Source organism: Coregonus clupeaformis, chromosome 30 (genome assembly GCF_020615455.1).
Source record: "Coregonus clupeaformis isolate EN_2021a chromosome 30, ASM2061545v1, whole genome shotgun sequence".
Lineage (NCBI taxonomy): Eukaryota > Metazoa > Chordata > Actinopteri > Salmoniformes > Salmonidae > Coregonus > Coregonus clupeaformis.
The window spans coordinates 14,780,988-14,801,086 of record NC_059221.1 but is presented as its reverse complement, the minus strand read 5'-3'; the positions used below and the strand labels follow the sequence as shown (position 1 = coordinate 14,801,086).

The 20,099-nt window shown below is 38.3% G+C and overlaps 3 protein-coding genes across 12 annotated transcripts in view; all 3 read right to left on the bottom strand.

Moving 5' to 3' along the window:
• The window catches only part of LOC121545828 (homeobox protein Hox-C10a), a 78,516-nt gene that overhangs the window by 49,247 nt on the left and 9,170 nt on the right, over positions 1-20,099 (bottom strand). Inside the window, exon 3 of one of the 9 annotated variants that reach the window (XM_041856683.2) lies at positions 10,963-11,049. The exons of 7 other annotated variants lie outside the window; for them this stretch is intronic. The gene's annotated coding sequence lies outside the window, so the exon portion shown is untranslated. Of the gene's footprint in view, positions 1-10,962; positions 11,050-20,099 lie in introns of those variants that run through there. One more of the 9 variants, XM_041856681.2, reaches the window with a different exon arrangement.
• LOC121545832 (homeobox protein Hox-C8a) lies at positions 2,699-6,364 on the bottom strand. Of its 2 annotated transcripts, none has more exons than XM_041856688.2 (2): positions 5,610-6,364; positions 2,699-4,372 (listed from the first exon to the last, which is right to left on the bottom strand). In XM_041856688.2, the coding sequence occupies exons 1-2, from the start codon at positions 6,043-6,045 to the stop codon at positions 4,029-4,031; spliced, it is 780 nt and encodes a 259-aa protein (XP_041712622.1). In that variant the 5' UTR covers positions 6,046-6,364; the 3' UTR covers positions 2,699-4,028. The 2 variants fall into 2 exon arrangements, with proteins under 2 accessions (XP_041712622.1, XP_041712623.1); XM_041856689.2 differs by having other exon boundaries at positions 2,699-4,366.
• Positions 10,149-12,871, bottom strand: LOC121545831 (homeobox protein Hox-C9). The gene is made up of 2 exons (XM_041856686.2): positions 12,155-12,871; positions 10,149-11,049 (listed from the first exon to the last, which is right to left on the bottom strand). The coding sequence occupies exons 1-2, from the start codon at positions 12,723-12,725 to the stop codon at positions 10,802-10,804; spliced, it is 819 nt and encodes a 272-aa protein (XP_041712620.1). The 5' UTR covers positions 12,726-12,871; the 3' UTR covers positions 10,149-10,801.

Genomic DNA, 20,099 nt, shown 5'->3' with positions numbered 1-20,099 from the left:
TTGCAAAACAGTGTGTTTTAATCAGTTATTTGGTGACATGTGAATATATTTAATGTAGTTTTATCTATAAAGGATAACTTTTTTTATGTTTCACATGTCACTAAAAAGGTCCTCCCCTTCCTCCTCTGAGGAGCCTCCACTGGTGTATGTATGTGTCTGTGTGTGTGTGTGTATGTGTGTGTGTATGTGTGTGTTCTAGTCACACCGCCCTACGATAGTTTGCCTTGGGACATTGCTAAGAAAATTGAAAACCTAGCTCTGCGAAAGTGCTTTCATCTTTCTTTTAGAAAATTTGAGCAGGGCAGGTGAACAACCGTGTACGACAGCAAAGATATTAGACACATTACCAGATTTACTCATAGTAAACAAAAATCATCTTAAAGAAATCTCTCTTCAAGATATGGGAGCTCTAATCTCTCAAGAAGAAACAGACTTCTCCTGTTGTTGTTGTTATCTCCAACACTGCAGTTTTATATGACCCATTCACCCCATGCATACACAATGATGGTAGCCCAAAGGTTTGAATCCCGGGCCTGGCAATAGGAGAGCTGAACTTGCAACTTGAAACCAAGCAACAATTGGCTGCCGTTGTGGGAAAATTAAAGTATCATGTAGTAGCCTAAACCTATCGATGTTACATTGAACTGGATGAATGGAATATGAATGACAGTCATCCAATATGCTATAATAGGAAACCGACCGCCACTGGATTCATCACTCCAGAGAACACATTTCCACTGCTCCAGAGTCCAATGGTGGCGAGCTTTACACCACTGCTGCCTACGCTTGGCATCGCACATGGTGATCTTCGGCTTGTGTGCGGCTGCTCGGCCATGGAAACCCATTTCATGAAGCTCCCGACGAACAGTTATTGTGCTGACGTTGCTTCCAGAGGCAGTTTAGAACTCGGTAGTGAGTGTTGCAACCAAGGACAGACGATTTTTATGCGCTATGCGTTTCAGCACTTGGTGGTCCCGTTCTGTGAGCTTGTGTGGCCTACCACTTCACGGCGGAGCCGTTGTTGCTGCTAGACGTTTCCACTTCACAATAACAGCACTTACTGTACAGTTGACCCAGACAGCTATAGCAGGGCAGAAATTTTACAAACTGACTTGTTGGAAAGGTGGCATCCTATGACGGTGCCACGTTGAAAGTCACTGAGCTCTTCAGTAAGTCCATTCAACTGCCAATGTTTGTCTATGGAGATTGCATGGCTATTCGCTCGACTTTAAACACCTGTCAGCAACGTGTGTGGCCGAAATAGCCGAATCCACTAATTTGAAGGGGTGTCCACATAGTTTTGTATACATAGTGTGTGTAGGTATGTATACATGTACGTAATGTTTATCTATATGAATGCTCTGACGAAGGCTTTGAGGCCGTGGACGATATTTAACCTCAATAAATAAAGGATACTGTCTAGTGCAGTGTGCATAAGTGTTCTTCTTTTCTTTTAAGTGATGTATGAATGTGTACAGATAGGCATCATTGGCCAAACCACTGGCTTGCACCGCCTAATGGTCATCCACTATATGACATGTTCTGCTGCAGCTGCAACATGGCTGGGAAGAGGGGGGGTGCAGGGAAACAGGCCCATGCCTTTGTCCATTGTAATCCCCCCTGAAGCCAACTTTACCATTTACTCATTACCAGAATTAATATGAATGATACAAGAGGCGCTCCTTATCCTTAAAAAGCTAGTATTGTGCCTCATAATTAATTTCAGGGATGTACTTTATATAAGGTCACACCAAAGATTAAATGTCAACTTGTCATTAAATAGTGTGATTGCTTTTGAACAGGACATAGTTACTCATTGATATAGCTTCAACTGATATCAATAGCATTAGGTCAATTGTTTTGAGATTGTTGACTGTCTCCAACAGACCTGTAAAACAACAAATCTGATTGTACATGGCACTGGAAAACTAGCTCTCAAAACAATTTGTAATATGAGTGATGTATTTCTAAATCATTTTGCGAATCTATCAAATCATTGTATTACGTGGGTCACATTTAGTAGCCACAAACTGCATAGTAACTGGTCATTTCAATTGCTGTGGTGATAACATTGTAACTATATGTAACAACTTTGTAATTATACCAGTGACTAATGTGGTGCAGACTTGTCTGTTTCCTCCATTACACTGTGGAACAAGACAGGTGTGGGATCCTATTGCATTCCATGTAGCCTAACTTCTGCAGTCGCCCTGTGACACTGAGAAGCTTCTGGTAATCAAAGTAGCATACTATGGAGTAATATGCTAGGCTGCAAGTGGAACTTCAAGTCAAATGTTACCATGAGTGTCAATAGTTGCATCAGATCTAATGTCTAATGGCTATTGGCTATTGGCTATTGGCACACTAACAATCGATCATATGTCATTTATCTAAAATGCTGTTGAGGGTATAGATATAGTATGTACATGGTGGGCTGCTCGCTGTAGTGTAGACAGACAGTATATAAACAGTCGCCTAGGCATGCTCAGTCATTCAGTCATTCAGTCAACAAGTTCTTACAGCCGTAAGTCCCCTGTAGCTCAGTTGGTAGAGCATGGCGCTTGCAACGCCAGGGTTGTGGGTTGTTTCCCACGGGGGGCCACTATGAAAGTGTATGCACTCTGGATAAGAGCGTCTGCTAAATGACGTAAAAATAAAAGAAGAGGAAGGATTGTGAGCCATCTTGTTTATTCGTATTTTTACGTCAACAACAATGGCGGGGATACACAATTCGGTCTTTCACATGAGAAACATCAGCAAACGAGCATACTGTTCACATCAATAATATAACAACACGTACATTAAGATTATAGTCAATGCATAAAAACTACGCTATTATCACCAGTACATTAAAATAACACTCCAAATCCTTGTAGGCTAATTGTAGCAGGTATTATTATCATACACAGTCATGTCCGTTTTCTATAGGCAGTTTTAGTTGTTGGGGGAAATATAGGTTTTAATCTAAACATAGCAGTGCCATTATTATGGAATACATATTCTGTAAAAGGCAAAGCTCTGTTTTAGTAGGTAGTGCTCTGGTACAATCTTGCCAAATGGGCTACTTGGCTTTGAGCTAACTTTGTCTTCCTAAGACTCACAAATTGTCTTAAACAAGCATAGGTATATATTGGGTAAATAATACATAACTTAATCATATAACGTTAACATAACACTATAAAACAAATATCATATGAAATCTCTATTTAGAAATCTCTATTGCAATTTCCCCAGGTTTAGGTAGCATCTTAATTAAGGATTTAAAACGATCTCATGTCCCTGGTAATCCTACCAAAATAATATCTGAAGTAAGAACTAAATATCCTTGTCTTGGCCATTCACCACAAATGACAATGAAGTATAATACAAAAAAAAAAACTGAAAATAACAATAACGTGTTTTACATATGGGCCTCCTAGTGAATATTATTTCTTCGGAAGTCACACTGCTATCATGACATTGAACATTAAACATATTGTTTAGTTAGATTTTCCTTACGATTTTAAATCGCAGCTATTTCGCAAAGATGTCCATTGTGAATTTAGATTGTATTTACAGGATTAGTTGGCATTGGTTAAGTTGTGTTGGACCTTGCCTTGTCTGCCTATGTGTATTTGTTTGACAATGCTTTTGTAAGGAGATTACATCAAATCAGATTTGTTATAAATTAAATTATCTAAAAGTAGCCTATAACCTACTCCATTAAACATGCGTTTAAAGTTAACCCGTACAGAGATCACTTATAAGTTACCTTTCCTAAATGTAATATTGCCGAATGTAAATGTTGTAAGGAAAAGTAAAAAACTACAAAGAACTCATTTGTATCCATATAGCGCATCGTGAAGAGGGAGAAATACATACATAATTATGCCAGCAATATCTGTGGGATCTTTTTTCCCTTCCCCTTGTTGACTAATAAAACAGTGTCCATGAAGTTGTCGCTCTCTGCCTCCTTCTCTCCATTCATCGTTTATATGGTTCCTCTTTTTTCTATTTTTCTGCCATATAACCATAAAAATACCATAAAATCACTCCTTGGTCTCCTCTTTCTCTTCCCCCTCTTCCGCTTCTTTCTCTTCCCCCTCTTCCCCTTCACCGTCCTCGTTGCCCTCCTCCTCGGCCTCAGCCTCAGCCTCAGCCTCGGCATCCGCCTCTCCTCTTTGACCGGGAAACTTGTCTTTGTTGTTTTCTTTTTTCCACTTCATTCGCCGATTTTGAAACCATATCTTGACCTGCCTCTCCGTGAGACTCAGGGCATGGGACACCTCGATCCGCCGCTTGCGTGTAAGGTAAGGGTTGAAGAGAAACTCCTTCTCCAGTTCAAGTGTTTGGTAACGACTGTAGGTTTGCCTTCCATTCCGCCTCCCTGGTGCTTAAATGAAATAGTAAATAAGGTTAGCTTATATGTCTTAGATATTGTCTTTAACATATTATTACTAGGACTATAGTAATTTGATCATCATAATGAAAGGCACATACTGGACTTTCCTGAGTTAATTTGATGGTGGCATTAATATTTTAATCTAAATCTAATACATTCCCATATGCCTACTCTTTTGTCGTATAAATTAAATATGATTTCTTTAGTAGGAAAAAGGGGCCATGAAACAATATGATGATTTGTCTTTGGAGTCCGTCTAGCTTTGAGCTATGTTCCATTGAAAGTACAACCTAACATTTACTTTTTCAATTATGTAACTGGTAACTGCACTACACACACACACACACACACACACACACACACACACACACACACACACACACACTCACAACCACACACACTCTCTCTCTTACACACACAAACACACACACACTCACACACACACACACACACACACAATAGATACACATTCTTCTGCAGATTGTGGAGGAAGTATCTTTAGGCCTAAAACATTTTTCTAAGATAACACTAAAAACATTTGAAACGATAGTCCATGTTGTGTTTAATTATCAATTCTATCACACCCTACATCATCTTATTAGCTTGCTTTATGGCAAGGACATGTGAAGGGATGAATAGCATGTAGAATAGTGACGTTATAGAAGCAAAGTAGGATATTTGCATTACAAATCGTTTATTGTTACTGTAACAATTTGGGCACTTCATTTAGTAGGTTTCTATTTCATTTAGGACAGCAGGGGATGTGGACAAGTCGTACTTCAGGTTCTTCAAATAACCGTTTTTTAAACTGGATTTCTGTCTTTTTTGTCATTACAGATATTCTCCAGCAAAACACTATCTTTATCACCAATACCTCTGTCAAGTTAGCCAACATGTTTTTTTGTGTGGTTATTATTACATTATTATTACCTAATTTGTTTGTTAGAAGGTTATTATTGTTAATATTATAGACTACCTTATATAAGATATGAGATTACATAACTAATGTTTATAGTGTATACTCGCGAGAGCTATGTAATCAATAGACCTGTATGTTCTGCTGCACTAAAACGCAATAAATAAAGGGCTACATTCTCAATTCCTTATTATTTATTTTGGTTTTACACACGCAGGCACACGCACAAGCACACACACAAACACACACAGAGCACAAACACACATAGTTACTCGCACATATGGGAAAGAAAGTACACAAAATAATTCTAACCGTGGGGTCTCATCCAAGGAAACATAATACTGGGAGACGAGTTCTGATTTAAGTGGCCTTGTCCTTCTCCGGGGTTAGAGCCATTAGAGGATTTAGAGTCTGGGTATTGCGCGAGGCTTGCCTCTTGCTGGGTACCATAAAGCGGTTGCCTCGGAAGAGCTTCATAGCCATAAAATTTCGTTGCGTCTCCATTGCAAGCCAGCGCGCAGGGGTTCTGTTGGTATCCAGGATTGGAGATCCCCGTGGTCCCATGGTGAAAAAAGTCCTGGACATGATGGGAAGGGTGCTGAAATCCCGATGCAGCTGCCCCGGGTCCGTAGACCAGCGTGTGGCTACGGGCAACGCTTTGTGGGAATCTGCAGTCGTAGTAAGTTGGCTCCAGTGATTCGCCGCCTTTGAATTTGGAGAAAAGAGGGTTAACAAAATATGAGCTCATTGTTTAGTTTGCATTAAACAAGACAAGGTTTCTTAGTTGTAGAATATCCCCGTTTTGGATTGTGGCAGCCTTTTGTTTAGGTTCCCAGTCGCACACAGAGCAGACAGACAAACCGGAACTAGATGAAGAAACGCTGCCCGTTTGGACAGACAGTCTCAGGCAGCTCTCTCGCGCTCCAACACTCTTCTCATCGAGTCTTTCTCACTATCTCCAGTAGTTTTCCTTTTTTCAGCCTCAAATCCGGCTCATGGCGTGTGCTTTGGAAATGTGTTAAGGTTATAGCTGGCTTGCTCCGCCGACACAGTCACAAGCGCTTCTCTCTTTTTTTTTCTTCCTCTTTTTTTTTAGCTTCCCACCCAACCACCCCCCACCATAATCCTCCCTCTCAACAACCCCCCCCATGTGAAAATGATCAACTCTCAAATTATCTTTGTGGCCAAATTACTATGATACATAGCGCTACTGGAGCGTGCTGGTCCGTTTTTAGCCCAGTGGGCCTGTATAACTTGGGTTTTTTGCGCAAAATTATTATTATCTGGCTAATAATGGGGGCCTCAAGGAAAATAATGGGCCGGTGTGGGGGCCTGGAAGAAAAGAATGGGACGTGTGTGGGGCTCAAGGGAAAAGAATGGGCCGGTTTGTTAGAAATGCCAGGGACGGTTTTTGGTCCAGTTCACCCATGTAAAGCTACATACATATAACAAATACATTAAAAAAGGCTTTGTTCTTAAAGTCCTCATATGTAACCTCATGTATATTATATAGTTTGAGAGCCATTCCTTATATCAAATAATGGTCTAAAAGGGATGCTGTTAGCTGTTAGCTCAGCCTACCATAAATACACAATAGCACTGCTTGAGGGCTCACTATACTGCCTGCTATTTATGACAGGGTAACAAAACATAAAGGCCTATATAACTTTAGCGAGTAGGCCAGGCCTAGCACATATAACTACAAATGTGATAATGGAATAGAATAATGATATTGGCATCTTTAACAAAATCACAAAAATATTTAAATGTCTAACCTTTCTCGCTCAACATTAGCCCTTAGTTTTCATACTTGAGCTATAGGCCTACTAACTATAAGCGATTTGCCAGTCCCTTGCGCACTTAACTATAGAAGGCCATGAAACCCAGGCATGAGCAAATATAAACAAGGCCTGTATACCCGACTCACTCTACTGACCCTGTTAAACCTATGAGCAAAAGTAGTAAATCTGCCACGTGCAGTTAATAAATTGTTACATTAGACTACATTAGATGTCTCATTATTTCAGCGGAGATATCAATAGCTCAATGTTTATTTCAGTTGTGTATAACTTAGTTGTAGCATGGCCTCTCCCTGAATGCGCTCATGTTGGTTTTGTGGTGTTACTGACGATTTTTACACATCATCGTAACATATGAAAGGCACACAGAGAACATTTACAGACTTGTCACAGTCTATAAATATGCTGATTGCTATTTCAACAACAAAAGCACTGAAAAGGACTCAAAAACATTACTTTGATAGGCTACTATTAGGCTATAATACTATGCTTCTGATGAAGGCCTATAAATGCTAATAATAACAGTATTATTACAATAACTATTAGTATATTATTATTATTATCATTAGTTATTATTAGGATCTACATTGTTTTTATACGGAAATGTCTGGTATTCTCTTAAGTATATGGTGGCTGATACAAGGTTTATGGTGCAAGGTCCACGCCTCTCCAGAGAAAAGCTAGACCACACCACTGCCGTAAAAACCGTGGCAAAGAAGTGATTTCAATTGCGCTTAACGTGAAAAATGTGTTGTTTTCAAATTTTAATTGGCCAATCAATGTTGGTGCAAATATGCAGAACCAACCTAATCGATTAGGCTAATGTTAGCTCCTATTCATGAAGCTCTTATCCAGAGCGACATACAGGAGCAATTAGGGTTAAGTGCCTTGCTTAAGGGCACATCGACATATTTTTCACCTAGTCGGCTCGGGGATTAGAACCAGCGACCTTTCGGTTACTGGCACAACGCTCTTACCCACTAAGCTACCTGCCGCCCCAGTGCTAACAGTGAAGCCTATTTGATTAACATGTATACAAACCAGCTTTAGTTAACTACAAATACTAGGCTTATACGTATACGAAAGCTGCATTTATTTCATCAGTAGACCTATAGGCATAGGTCTAGCCCACTCCCCATTTTTGCACCATGCAAGGCAACAGCAGCACACAGCAATACAGTCGGTCAACAGTGTCATCTAGTGTTGAGTTCGATCACCAACATTCATCTGCACCATGCATGCTATCATCAAATCGACGTGTTTACATGAGGGAAAAAATAAATGCAGTAGTAGACATAATCAATATACGACCACAAATTTGTGTTGAAAATGTATTTTACGATCTGTCAAATAAACAATTTCCTTATAGGGCCTCCAACATTTTGTATCTGCTTCTATTTCAGTAGACCCACTCAGAATAGTTTTTGACATGCTCTCCATATAGATTGTCTTAAGATAACGAATAGACTATATAGTCCCATGCATTTATACTGCTTTTGGCTTTCCTCTCTTCTTGCGGTCTAATAGCCCACTCTCCCGTGCTCAGAGAGACCTGCCCAGGGGGAAGGCAGCAGGCTTGTTTGCGGTGGGCCCAACAGACAAACTAGCTGTAGTAAGTCCCCTTTGAACGAGTCCACCATCAACCACCGTCCCACCGTCCCACCATTAAAACCATAAAGTAATTTAGCCCAGACGTCTAGCCAGTTAGTCGGGTTTGCTTTGTTCGTCTGTATTTGAGACAAACAACCGAGCTCCAACAGGGCTGTAAAAGCAGCGTTTCTGTCCTGTGCGGAAATACACTGGATTGGGCTTTGATATTACATCCTGTCCATATTGTTCAACACCACAAAAAGGCAATTTAGGCCAAGAACCCAGGCAACAAATGCCAGACATGTGAATTTATTTTCACATTAGAAAACTTTAATTTCGGTACCTTTCAAATAAGACGAATGGATCGAAATACGTTTCTTATAATTTATTAATTGTAATTATGTATGAAAAAAAAAATGTATGCACTCACTAACTGTAAGTCGCTCTGGATAAAAGCGTCTGCTAAATGTAAAAAATGTAAATGTAATTACTCTCTCTTTAATGATCTATTTTCGCTTATGAGGAAGTTGGTTTAAACTATGCCTATAGCGCTTGTTACAAGATTTGTTCAGAATTCCTGCTAGCCTAACTACTTCTTCCTTAGCTTCATGCACACGCAAAGGTGCCTCAAACATGGTTAAAGGTTAAAGACAATAATATCTTCATACGCAGCTGCTAGTATTTTTGCTTAGGAAAATAAATTATTACATGTGACACATATGGCTAGACCTGTGATGACACAGGCTTATTGGCCATATTTTGATATGAAGTTGTCGCTGCGGTTTTTATCACGAAATACATTTATATTTATTTTCCAAAATATGAGTAATGACTGTTTCCTATTTGTTCTATAACACATTTTACTACTACATTTTGATATATAGGCTGTCTTGGATGTTTACGCAGTGCAATGCAAACTAGTTGTGGTAGATTTGTGAATAGATGTGGTGGCCTGTGGTAACCTTAAATTGACGCATTAAAATATAATATGTATCAAAACAACACCATATAAAACAAAAGTTTTGTTAAATCATAGTAACAGCATTGAGGTGTTGGCGTACTTATATAGATAGGCCTATTCGAGAGAGAAAAAATAACCCTCTTATGGGCGCACTTGGTAGTCTAAAGAGTGATAGTCTAAATATTCTGATTAGCCTGCAAATACTAGAACGAGGATTAGGAAACGTTCCATCTGCTTCCAATATTCCACACAACGTGCAGGGAAATTGGCCTATTGAATTTCATACAGGTATTTATCTCCTGATTAACACAAATCCGGATTGTGTGCCTTTGTGTTGACATCATTGTCGATTCATTGGCTATTTGACGCGCCACAAATGTGTGCTTTACGTTGCAATATGCTGTACTACATATGGATCTAAATTGGTAGTAAGATTGCATGCATATTTAAGTTTGTTTTGTTTGGAGACATGGCTTAAAATAAATAGAGAAAACACAAGAGCCTCGTGATAATGTTTATATTTGAGTAGGCCTATATCTACACTTCTATAATGAATGAAACGTGCCTATACAATCAACTGAATATGAAATGCACAAATAGGTACATCAAACGGTTACGTTACCACATAGACACAAGACAGACATTTTGTTAAGACGGCAGATGTTCTCTTTCTGTACAAAATATGCTACTACACCCACAACACAGAAAATAAACAAACACGGAAGAAACATTCACATGGACATCATAAATTATGGAGTGAAGAAGTTAAAATAATTCAAGTATTCTCTTTCTTATAGGCCTACTTCGGGGCCTACATTTTTAATTTGTCCAAAATATAATTAATTAAAATGTCCCTTATGCAAAGAAACTCATACACGTATCTTCAAAGTAAGTGCAGAATGTTTTATTTTCTTAGAATGGGGTTATTTTAAACCTGGACAAAGAAAAGTGCCCGTAGGAAACAAACAAATATTCAGCATCAAACATGGAAGGTGGGGTTAATACAAAAACTAAATCCAACCCAAAATCCAACATTAAGAAGGGAGCATAATGTATTTTGGTTTATCTTTGTTGTTGTCCAAGGCAATAGTGGTTATTTTACTGTTGTCTGATTTTTGTTTTTGTCCATTGCCGTTTTTGTAACCATTCCTTTATTATTGTTCTTTGTTTGCGTCGGTTTTTTCCTTGTTCATTTTCTTCATCTTCATCCGCCGGTTCTGGAACCATATTTTGACCTGCCTCTCAGTGAGGTTGAGGACTCTTGCCACCTCGTATCGACGGTCTCTGGTTAGGTACATATTGAACAAAAACTCCTTTTCGAGTTCGAGAGTCTGGTATTTTGAATAAGGGCACCGCTTCTTCCTTGTAGAACGCGCGTGAATCCAATTTGCCACTGGGTTATCTGCAAATCAACACATAAAAACAGATAACACATTATCAGTCAGCAATAAACTTGAAGCAATGACAAATGAAACAACAATAATACAATGGCCCTAGTCTATAGCCTTGTCCTGTGGGTCTCCAGTACAAAACTAGTGTGTCTTCAGATAAAGTGGTTGAATAATCCCTCGAATGTATCAGCAAATTTAATGCTGTAGGAATCAAACGTCAAATGTAGGCCTATCTGTTAACTTTACAACATTTAGTGATGCTCTTCCAGCTTTTCCCTTTCTTGGACTTCTGAGCAATGCCGTCGTAAAATACTCAATGGGCTTATTCACTTTATAGGCCCATAAAACGGCCTGTGATTCAAGCATGTACAAGTCGGTAGTGAAAGTCCCTCGAATATGTTGCTAACATTCCTCAAGTTGTTTGGCGTTATATCTGAATTTGTCTTGAAATGGAAAACATTGAGCCTATGGCAACAGACAACATATAGCCTACACATAGGCTACACCGTGTGTTGCCATGATAGTTCTTTATCATGTTTTCTATTTGGTGTTTATCCACTTTTACTGGATATACTTGATACTTGATATAGCAACATAATATCCCATTGAGATTATCTTTAAAAGTTCATTAAAAGTAGTGTTTTTCATGTATGGGGATAGTGGCATACTAGCATAACATAAAATAGTAGCATAAACCATGGTGACCACCAAAATAGATTAAAATGATGATAAATGTTGGCAGGGAGTCCCAATTCATGCGTAAAAAGTATTTAGCACATAAAATAGGCTACATATTTGCTTGAGAGGCGAGCATGTTGCATTCAGTGTCCCTCTAAATTCACAACGTCCATAGTATTAGACTTGTTTTTCGAGTCCCATTTTATAACCCGCTCGTCGTTTTATAGCCCAATCCTACTACCGTTTGTCTCTTTATAGTTCCACAAGGTAGCCCCCTAGCAGAGAAGATTCAGTCGAGGAAAGAAAAGAGGGATGAAAGAGCATATTATGGGAAAGAGACACTATAGCCCAGCTTTAAATCAAACGCAATTAACACAGACAGAATCTCATCCAAACAACCCCCCATTCCCGGTTGTAAAACAAGGGGCTTGAACTTACTCGGATCTATTTCTGGCTTCTCGTCTTTATGCTTTCCGGAAGCCAAAAGCTCGGTCTCGGGAGAAGGGATGTTCGTTTGGTTCTTTTCTCGAATGTCAGCGGAGGTGCAGTAGAGATAATCCGTGTAGGTGCGTCCGTTGGAGGAGAGGCAGTCACCGGCTCGATGCTCCTGGAAGGCGTCGGGCTTCAGCCCATAGTGTCTGCCGTTGGCTGGGTAGCCAGGGAAGGACATGGCCCCCGAGATCGGCTCTAGCCATGACCGCACATACCTTGAGTCCGTTCCTAAATGAGGTTGGTGGCTGTATGGGTGGTAAACCACTGAGGACTGGGAGTGAACAGGGGCCCAAGAGGTAGTAAACACGGGTGGTTTCGGGGAAAAGCTGCAGGAGGGATAGTCACCACACTCCGGTACAAGGGACGTCGGACGAGGGCCGGTGGGGTGCGAACCAGGAGCCGAGAATCGAGCCGCAAGAACATCCTCGCTTTCATGGTGTATCAATGAATCCACATAATAATTACATATGGGACTCGTGGTCGACATGTCGATGGTTCCGTTCTCTTTTACATGCATCCGATTATTATAAGGAGTGTGTGTACTTTTTTTTTTTTAATCTACCCATAGAACAATCAACGCAGGTAATTATTTCTCAAAGCTTCCCCAGCTGCTATTGGCTGCCTTAGCAACACGTGATTATATTTACCCCCACAAAAATTGCACAGTGGATCAATGCGCGAGTTATCATAGCGTTACACAATAAATGTATTATAGAATCATATTCAGATGTTTTTCCCTGGATGCATTATAGGTAAATTCAACAGTATTCTATTCTGACGTTGATAAAATATCAGAAAAAATAGTAGAATATGTCGTAAAACAGGCTGGGGTTGGCTAGGTTTGACATCGCAGGCACTATTTGTTGATGTAATCAATCTCTGTCTAGTGTGCGTAATCTATGTAGTCCAGTTTTATGCGCGTATAGACACAGTTCAGCAGTAAAATAGTTCATTAAACTCACTCTCTAACACATAAGGCGTTTTACTATTTTACGTTTTTCATTGTATAACGGTATTCCATTTTTTATCGGGAAAAGATTGTTACTTTACTTTTTTATTTTACAATGAGCCGCCTGGATAATATTGGATAGTCTACAATATTGTAATATAGGCTATGTAATATATGATCAAGAAAAAGTTTGCACGCACTACAAATTGGGATAATTTGGATATTTTTCCCCCAAATTGGGTTTGTATGCTTTAGATATAAAGAGGAGAAATACCTACTATGATGCTTGTTATATTCGGCAAGTGGCCGGCCGTGCATGTTTTTATGTCCTTCAATAAATTTTTATGAGGACCATTTGATTGTTCATGAACGTGTCGTTAATAAAACTGCAGTCGAGTTCCTATCTTAACATAAAAGCAACACTGTCCATGTGAGACAAGTCCCATCAAACTGGAACGCTGAGGACGGACAGCAACGACAGGGACTGAGGGACTATACGGTGCAGTGGAGAGGAGGTATTGGTTCAAGGAATAATCAGGCTAGAGATGAAGGCTTGCAGAAAGATGAATAAACTTTCTCGTTTTGTAAAACTAATATGGTATTAGCTAATCTCTGATCCCAGAATAAGCCTTTTTGTTGTAATTTATGCCAACAGAGAAGAAGTATGTGGATATTCTACGGCTAACAATATCCTACAAAATGTGCATTTCAAAAGGTGTCCTTCTCATCTCAGCCAGGCCTATCTATATAAGGCTATCTATATAAGGCTGATTCAGATTTGCTGCAATAATTGACTCCACAAGCACATTTAACGAAGATAGTGGGTAGAGAGGGTAAGGGTTGACATTGGTGATACATTTTGCAGTTCGTCGAATGCATGCTATTCAATTTGAGTTTTTATTGTCCACACGAATATAAGACAGACCACTAATCCACAATGTTGCTGTCAAAAAATAAATAAATAGACATAGCCTATTATCTCAAATCTTATTATTGAATAGTTGATTTTTATTAGATTCGTCAAGATGGCATCTTCGGCTGTGTCTTATTTTTTTATTTAACAACTGCTAGTGTGAAGTCTCGAAGTCATTGCTTTGGTGACCTAAAATAGCAAGGGAGGTCATTCGTTTTTGCGTTAAACTGAATCAAGGTGTGCAAACTTAGACATAAAAATGTGATTATTTATTTCATTTCATTATCTCATTTCATTGCATAACTTGAACTTCCTGCAATGACAACGTAGCTTTATATGGCAGCCTGTATAGCATCCTTAGCTTTTGAACCATGAAATTTAAACACCAGGTTAAAATTATAGTGATTGTGTAGTTAAAGATAACTATGGATGGTGGTGACGAAGGGCGTTGTTTGACTTGCAAAGTTAGGCAAAAGCATTTTAAGGTTGTGTTATAACTTATGTTTAAAATATAGTTAAGATTAATCAAAACTGTTATCCATATATTCTTATCAATACGATGCAACTGAATATCAAGACAGTCAAATAGAAAGTATTTTGCTCAAATAAAATACCATAAACCTTGTGCTCACTAACGATGTCTATTTTCCCATAGATACGCAGTTACCATTCAGACCCAATGAGGGCACCAGCCTATTTTACCCCTAGGGGTTTCCCTTGATATCAAACCCATTAAATCCTAAATATAAATATTATAGACTACGTGATCTGTCATTAAAAGTCAGACATACATATATCTATCCGTAATACTGTATTTCAAACCAAAGCATAATACACGCTTTATAACTTTACCCATGCGGCCATATGGCGACTTTATAAGGGACCAGAAAAGACAAAGAGGCGGCCAGCTGGATGCAGAGAAACTATAGTAAACTATTCATTATATTAACAAAAATATACACAGGTAGGATCAGCATGTTATATTACAGCCGGTCCGCACACTGAAACGCGTTTTGACCAAACGTCTTCATGCACAAGCTTTATTATTGTCCAAATATAGGAAAAGGTATAGGCTGTTGGTATAGGCTGTTGTTTAGTCATTCACAATTTTATTGGTAGAAATTACATGAATGTATTTCATATATGCACTTATGCCTAAGACAGAGCAGCTTGAGTCTTGTTTAGTATTGTTTGCCCCACAGATATGAAATTAATCTACAAATATTAGTATTGGCATTGCTGATTGAATGGAAATGCATTATTTAACAACAAATATGATTACATCAGGGGACAAATATTATTATTATTATTATTATTATTATTATTATTATTATTATTATGTCATTGTTGACTAACGTGTGCATGTTTAAACTCCTATTTTGTTATTATTCTGCTGTATTATTTGGATGTATTTATTGTGCTGTTGATTATTGATAATAAAAAAGAAAATATCACATTTATGTATCCTGGTTTTTCATATTACGTTATGGTTGGTTATTTACGTTTCTTCGCCTGACCGTGATTCCAAACTTCTGAACATGTCAGTAGTATATTGGCTTGGTAGCCATATCACGAAAGCTATTGTTATGATGCCAGTGTAGCCTATGTGTCAGGTAGGCCTACTGATAGAATACGCCATGATATAGCCTAACCTAACTCCTGATTGAAGAGCCTATACTTTTGATTCATTCAAGTTATTATTTATATATTGTGTATCTTACCACAATGCTTTTATTGTGCGTATGTTGTGTAACCCAAATGCGCTCGTTCGCACTTCACCATGAACCTTGATCATTGTCAGTCATTCATTTGATTATCATTTGATCTGGTTCTTAGGATTGGCAAATCGTTTCATTCAACCTGTGTATGCATGACAATCTTAAGAGAGTCTAACTGATTTTATGAACATGTTATGCCTGTCCTACTTTAGGGTGAGGTTATGCGTGTCTCTAACAACGTTATTCTATCAAATTCCAGTCATTTTTATAAGGTCTGTCAGTATTGGGATGCAATATAAGGAAATGTTCCAAAATGGTGCATTTACACACTGACCGTCAACTGGTGGTTTGATATTTGTCTAGAGCAATGGCATTGGGATTAATTGACCAAACATGGCTATAGGGAGAGGACTGCTGGAGATGAAAGGGTGCAGACTGTCACTGTAGACAACAATGGCGTCCAAATATGCTCTCCTCTCAGTGGAGGGGTCAGACTGCAATATATTGTTAGCAGTCAGATTCAATTCTTTATTCAGAAAGGCTACAACAGCTGGGTATTAGACATGCATATTTTTGCACCTGCATGTTTCAGCCAATCAATATCTTGTCCGAAGGAAATGTTTAGCATGTATGTCCAAAACATAGGCTAGTATGCCCAAAACATACTAGCTATACTATATCATAAAGATCGTCAATTCATGATACAGTTTCAAATAAATACTAAGGGAAATAAACTTGCAAGCTAGAATTTGACTGTTAAATCATCATCTTTCCATTCAATGTGTCAATTCTAGATAGATGGACGTTTTATCTGAAAATTCACATTATTCCCGAACGAATTATGGAAATATTGCATTACAAACTAGTTATCAGTGTATTTTCGTGCACTCCTACATTAAGGAACTTCCAATTTGGAAACTATTCAGGGAACAATATATTGTTATTCTGCTAAATAACAGAAACGTAATAACTTCCAAAAAAGATTCGCTAGTAGTTCCCTAAAGTATTTGTAGCACTATAATTGTTAAGTGCATCATATGATCCGTCGTTTGATTGAGCTTTTACTGAAACCGTTTATATTGCTAAAGGTTTATAAAGCGATACAACGCAGCACTTAATTTCACTCATTACTTAACGAGAAACCCAGACCACTTGTAGAATTGCCAAATGCTTCGTTAGGCAAATTTCGCTCTCTGTGTCAGATCACATAAAACAGACAGAATGCAAGTTTAAGGGCCTTTAAGCACTAGCATAACAAACGAATCCATTCTGAAGAGAGGTATGTCTAGGCTACTAGTTGCTTATGGGTCTAGATAGCTTCATTTTAAATGCATTTTAAAGACAAACATTGTGGAGTTAATTATTATAGATTTTTGTGATGTTCAATATATTTTATAACATAATATTATAAATATTTGTTTTTTTCTGAAGTAATCAAATGTGCCTGCTTGTAGTTTATGGAAGGGGTTTCGATTCATGCATATTCAAATGAAACACCTCTTTTGACACCGGCATACACTGTAGAGGGGTTACCATGAATTTAACAGGTAGCTAGGTGGCAAGTAAAATGATATATTTAATATTACAGTACACCTATTGTAATATAAATACGGTTTCAAAGCAAGAACTGTGTAATGACATACAGTACAATACCCTAAAATGTACTGTATTATACTGTAAAAAAAAGTAATTGCTACCATAATCGGAAAGAATGAATGAATGGATGAAATTAATTGTAATTCACAGTATTTTACAGTAATTAAAAGGGATTGGTGCAAGCTGGTTGGCTGCTAGGTAAATGTTTACACAGTACAGTATATTAATTAATATTTGGTGTTTTATAACATTTTCACTTCTAGAGGCCTTAACAAACTGGCAGTGACTACAGGGAAAAACAGACCAAAAAGACATGGCAAAATGCTCAACCATTTAAGGTTTAAGACTAACTGCCTCTCCAATATGTCCCCTATACATTTAAAATGATGGGGCACTATAACCACATAGGAGTTAAATTGGTAGTGCATTCTCACTCAGGGGTGCAACAAATATAGCCTTTTACAAGGCACGCCTCAAAATATGTTAATGATCCAGAAACAACAATACTATGCACCCACTAGTGGTCAAAAAGTGTTTTGCGCTGCAAAGATATGGTATGGTCCTGTATTTTGTGGTGTGGAATTACAGTACCATTCAAAATACAGCAATTTTCCCACAATGTACCATCATTTAGAGTATGCTGCAGTAAAATCTTTGAGTTTTTTTTTTACTGTTGATAATACAAATGACAGTTTTCCATTACAGTGTAGGCCTAATGTAAGATCTAGAGTGACTGTATAGTGTATTAACTCCTCATAACTCTGATGCTATACGACAATATAGAAAATGAACAACTGCCAATGGTACAACTTCTAGGTTACGCACGGACACACACAAACGCAAAGGCTAGACTAGTATACTTGCCACTGTGCTAAACCATTTATGTTTACATACTTTTTTACCCACTTCATATGTATATCCTGTATTCTAGTCAGGCTCATCCTATATAACTACTGCTGTACACACCTTTTCTATTCATATATATATATATATATATATATATATAATATTCCGGACTCTGACATTGCTCGTTCTGATATTTCTTCATTTCTTTCTTTACATTTTTGGGTGATTTGTGTTTATTGTTTTCTATCGTTAGGTATTACTGCACTGTTGGAGCTAGAAACAATCATTTGCTGCACCTGTGATAATATCTGCAAAATATGTGTACTGACCAATAACATTTTATTTTATTTTAGTGTCATAATATAGGCCCTCTGAAAATGCTCTAATCTGGTATCGGATACCTCCGGGTAGGCCTATTTACATATAGCAGTAATCATGCACACATTTTGTTTCACCATGACACAACTGTCAGTGATAGCCAGGGATGGAACATGGGTGTAGTCTATGCGCGCTCTCACGACACAGTTTCATGATGAACCAGCCTTATTTATATTAGCCTGCATTATACATATACTCAAACACGCGGATGGTGGTGACAATGAGTTAGCCTTTATGAAGATAATAAAGCCGCTCAGTTACACTGCAGACACACAGATACTGGACTGTAAAGCCTTGCGTTATATTGACAGATTCATCCAATAGCCTAGCCATTCCCGTATTTTCTCCTTCCGCGCCCCACCTGTTTTAAGATGGTCAAATGCGTTGTTCAAATGCCGTATAACCTGTCTACAAAAGAGGCAACGTCATTGTCCATGTAATGTGAACCTTTATTAAAAATACCTGGTTACATTTTCGTGCGTAATTGCAGTGCGTAAAAGTGCACTAGTACGAGTTCGCACAGTCTGTGTGTCAATTCGAGTGCTGGAAATTATTTGTCAGTGGTGCAGTCCAGAGCGAGACATCTATTCACTGAACTGAATGAAAATGACTTTGGATTCCAGACTGTCTCTGTTAGATGCACTTACTGCTGTGAGAAGGGGGGTTGATATAACAAGGCAAAATGGCGAACAGATATAAACACATGCTCTTCAATGGAAGAGAGGGGACTTTGACTGTGCCATATGAAAAAACGTTGTTGACTAAACGTGAAAGAATTGTGTTGTGTATTATAAATACAACAAACTGTTGCTTTTCCTCGGCCACGTCTTGTCATTTGGGTCAGTCATGTGGACCTAGATTAACCTCGTTTTCAGATACGATGGATAGCCTACGTTTTGTCATTTGAGAAAGTTGAGGAAACGGAAACAATCAAATGTGTCATCTGAAATATAATTTGACGATGGAGTCATTTCCCCTTGATTCGAAGAGGTTGCAAATGCATTATAGGTCAGCAAAATTAGAGGGATATTCAAAGGTCCATTCAGTTAGCGCAATCACACACGTACCACAATCAGAGAAATACTGGTATATGTACAACTTCTATACAGAAGAGGATTGAATATCCTACATGACGACAACATACATTATTTATGTCAAATATAAGGCCAATAACATTGTACACATTTGAGGGAAAATTAAAATACATTCAGTTAATATTTGGCAATGTTGCTAACGGGCCTATAGCTCAATGCACTCTTCATATGTAAAGGATATGCGAATCATATTATGATGGAAGAAATTAAACCCAAACAAAACCATAATCAGGGATATCTAAGAAAAAACCAGTAACAAAATGAAAAGGCAACAAAAGCGGTCTAACGTCTACCCCATGTTGTTTACAACCCATTCTCTCTATGAGAAGCTAAAGTACGTTTTACAGCCCGTCACAAACATGAGAGCCGGGGAGAAAAAGTATCCCGGCTATTACAG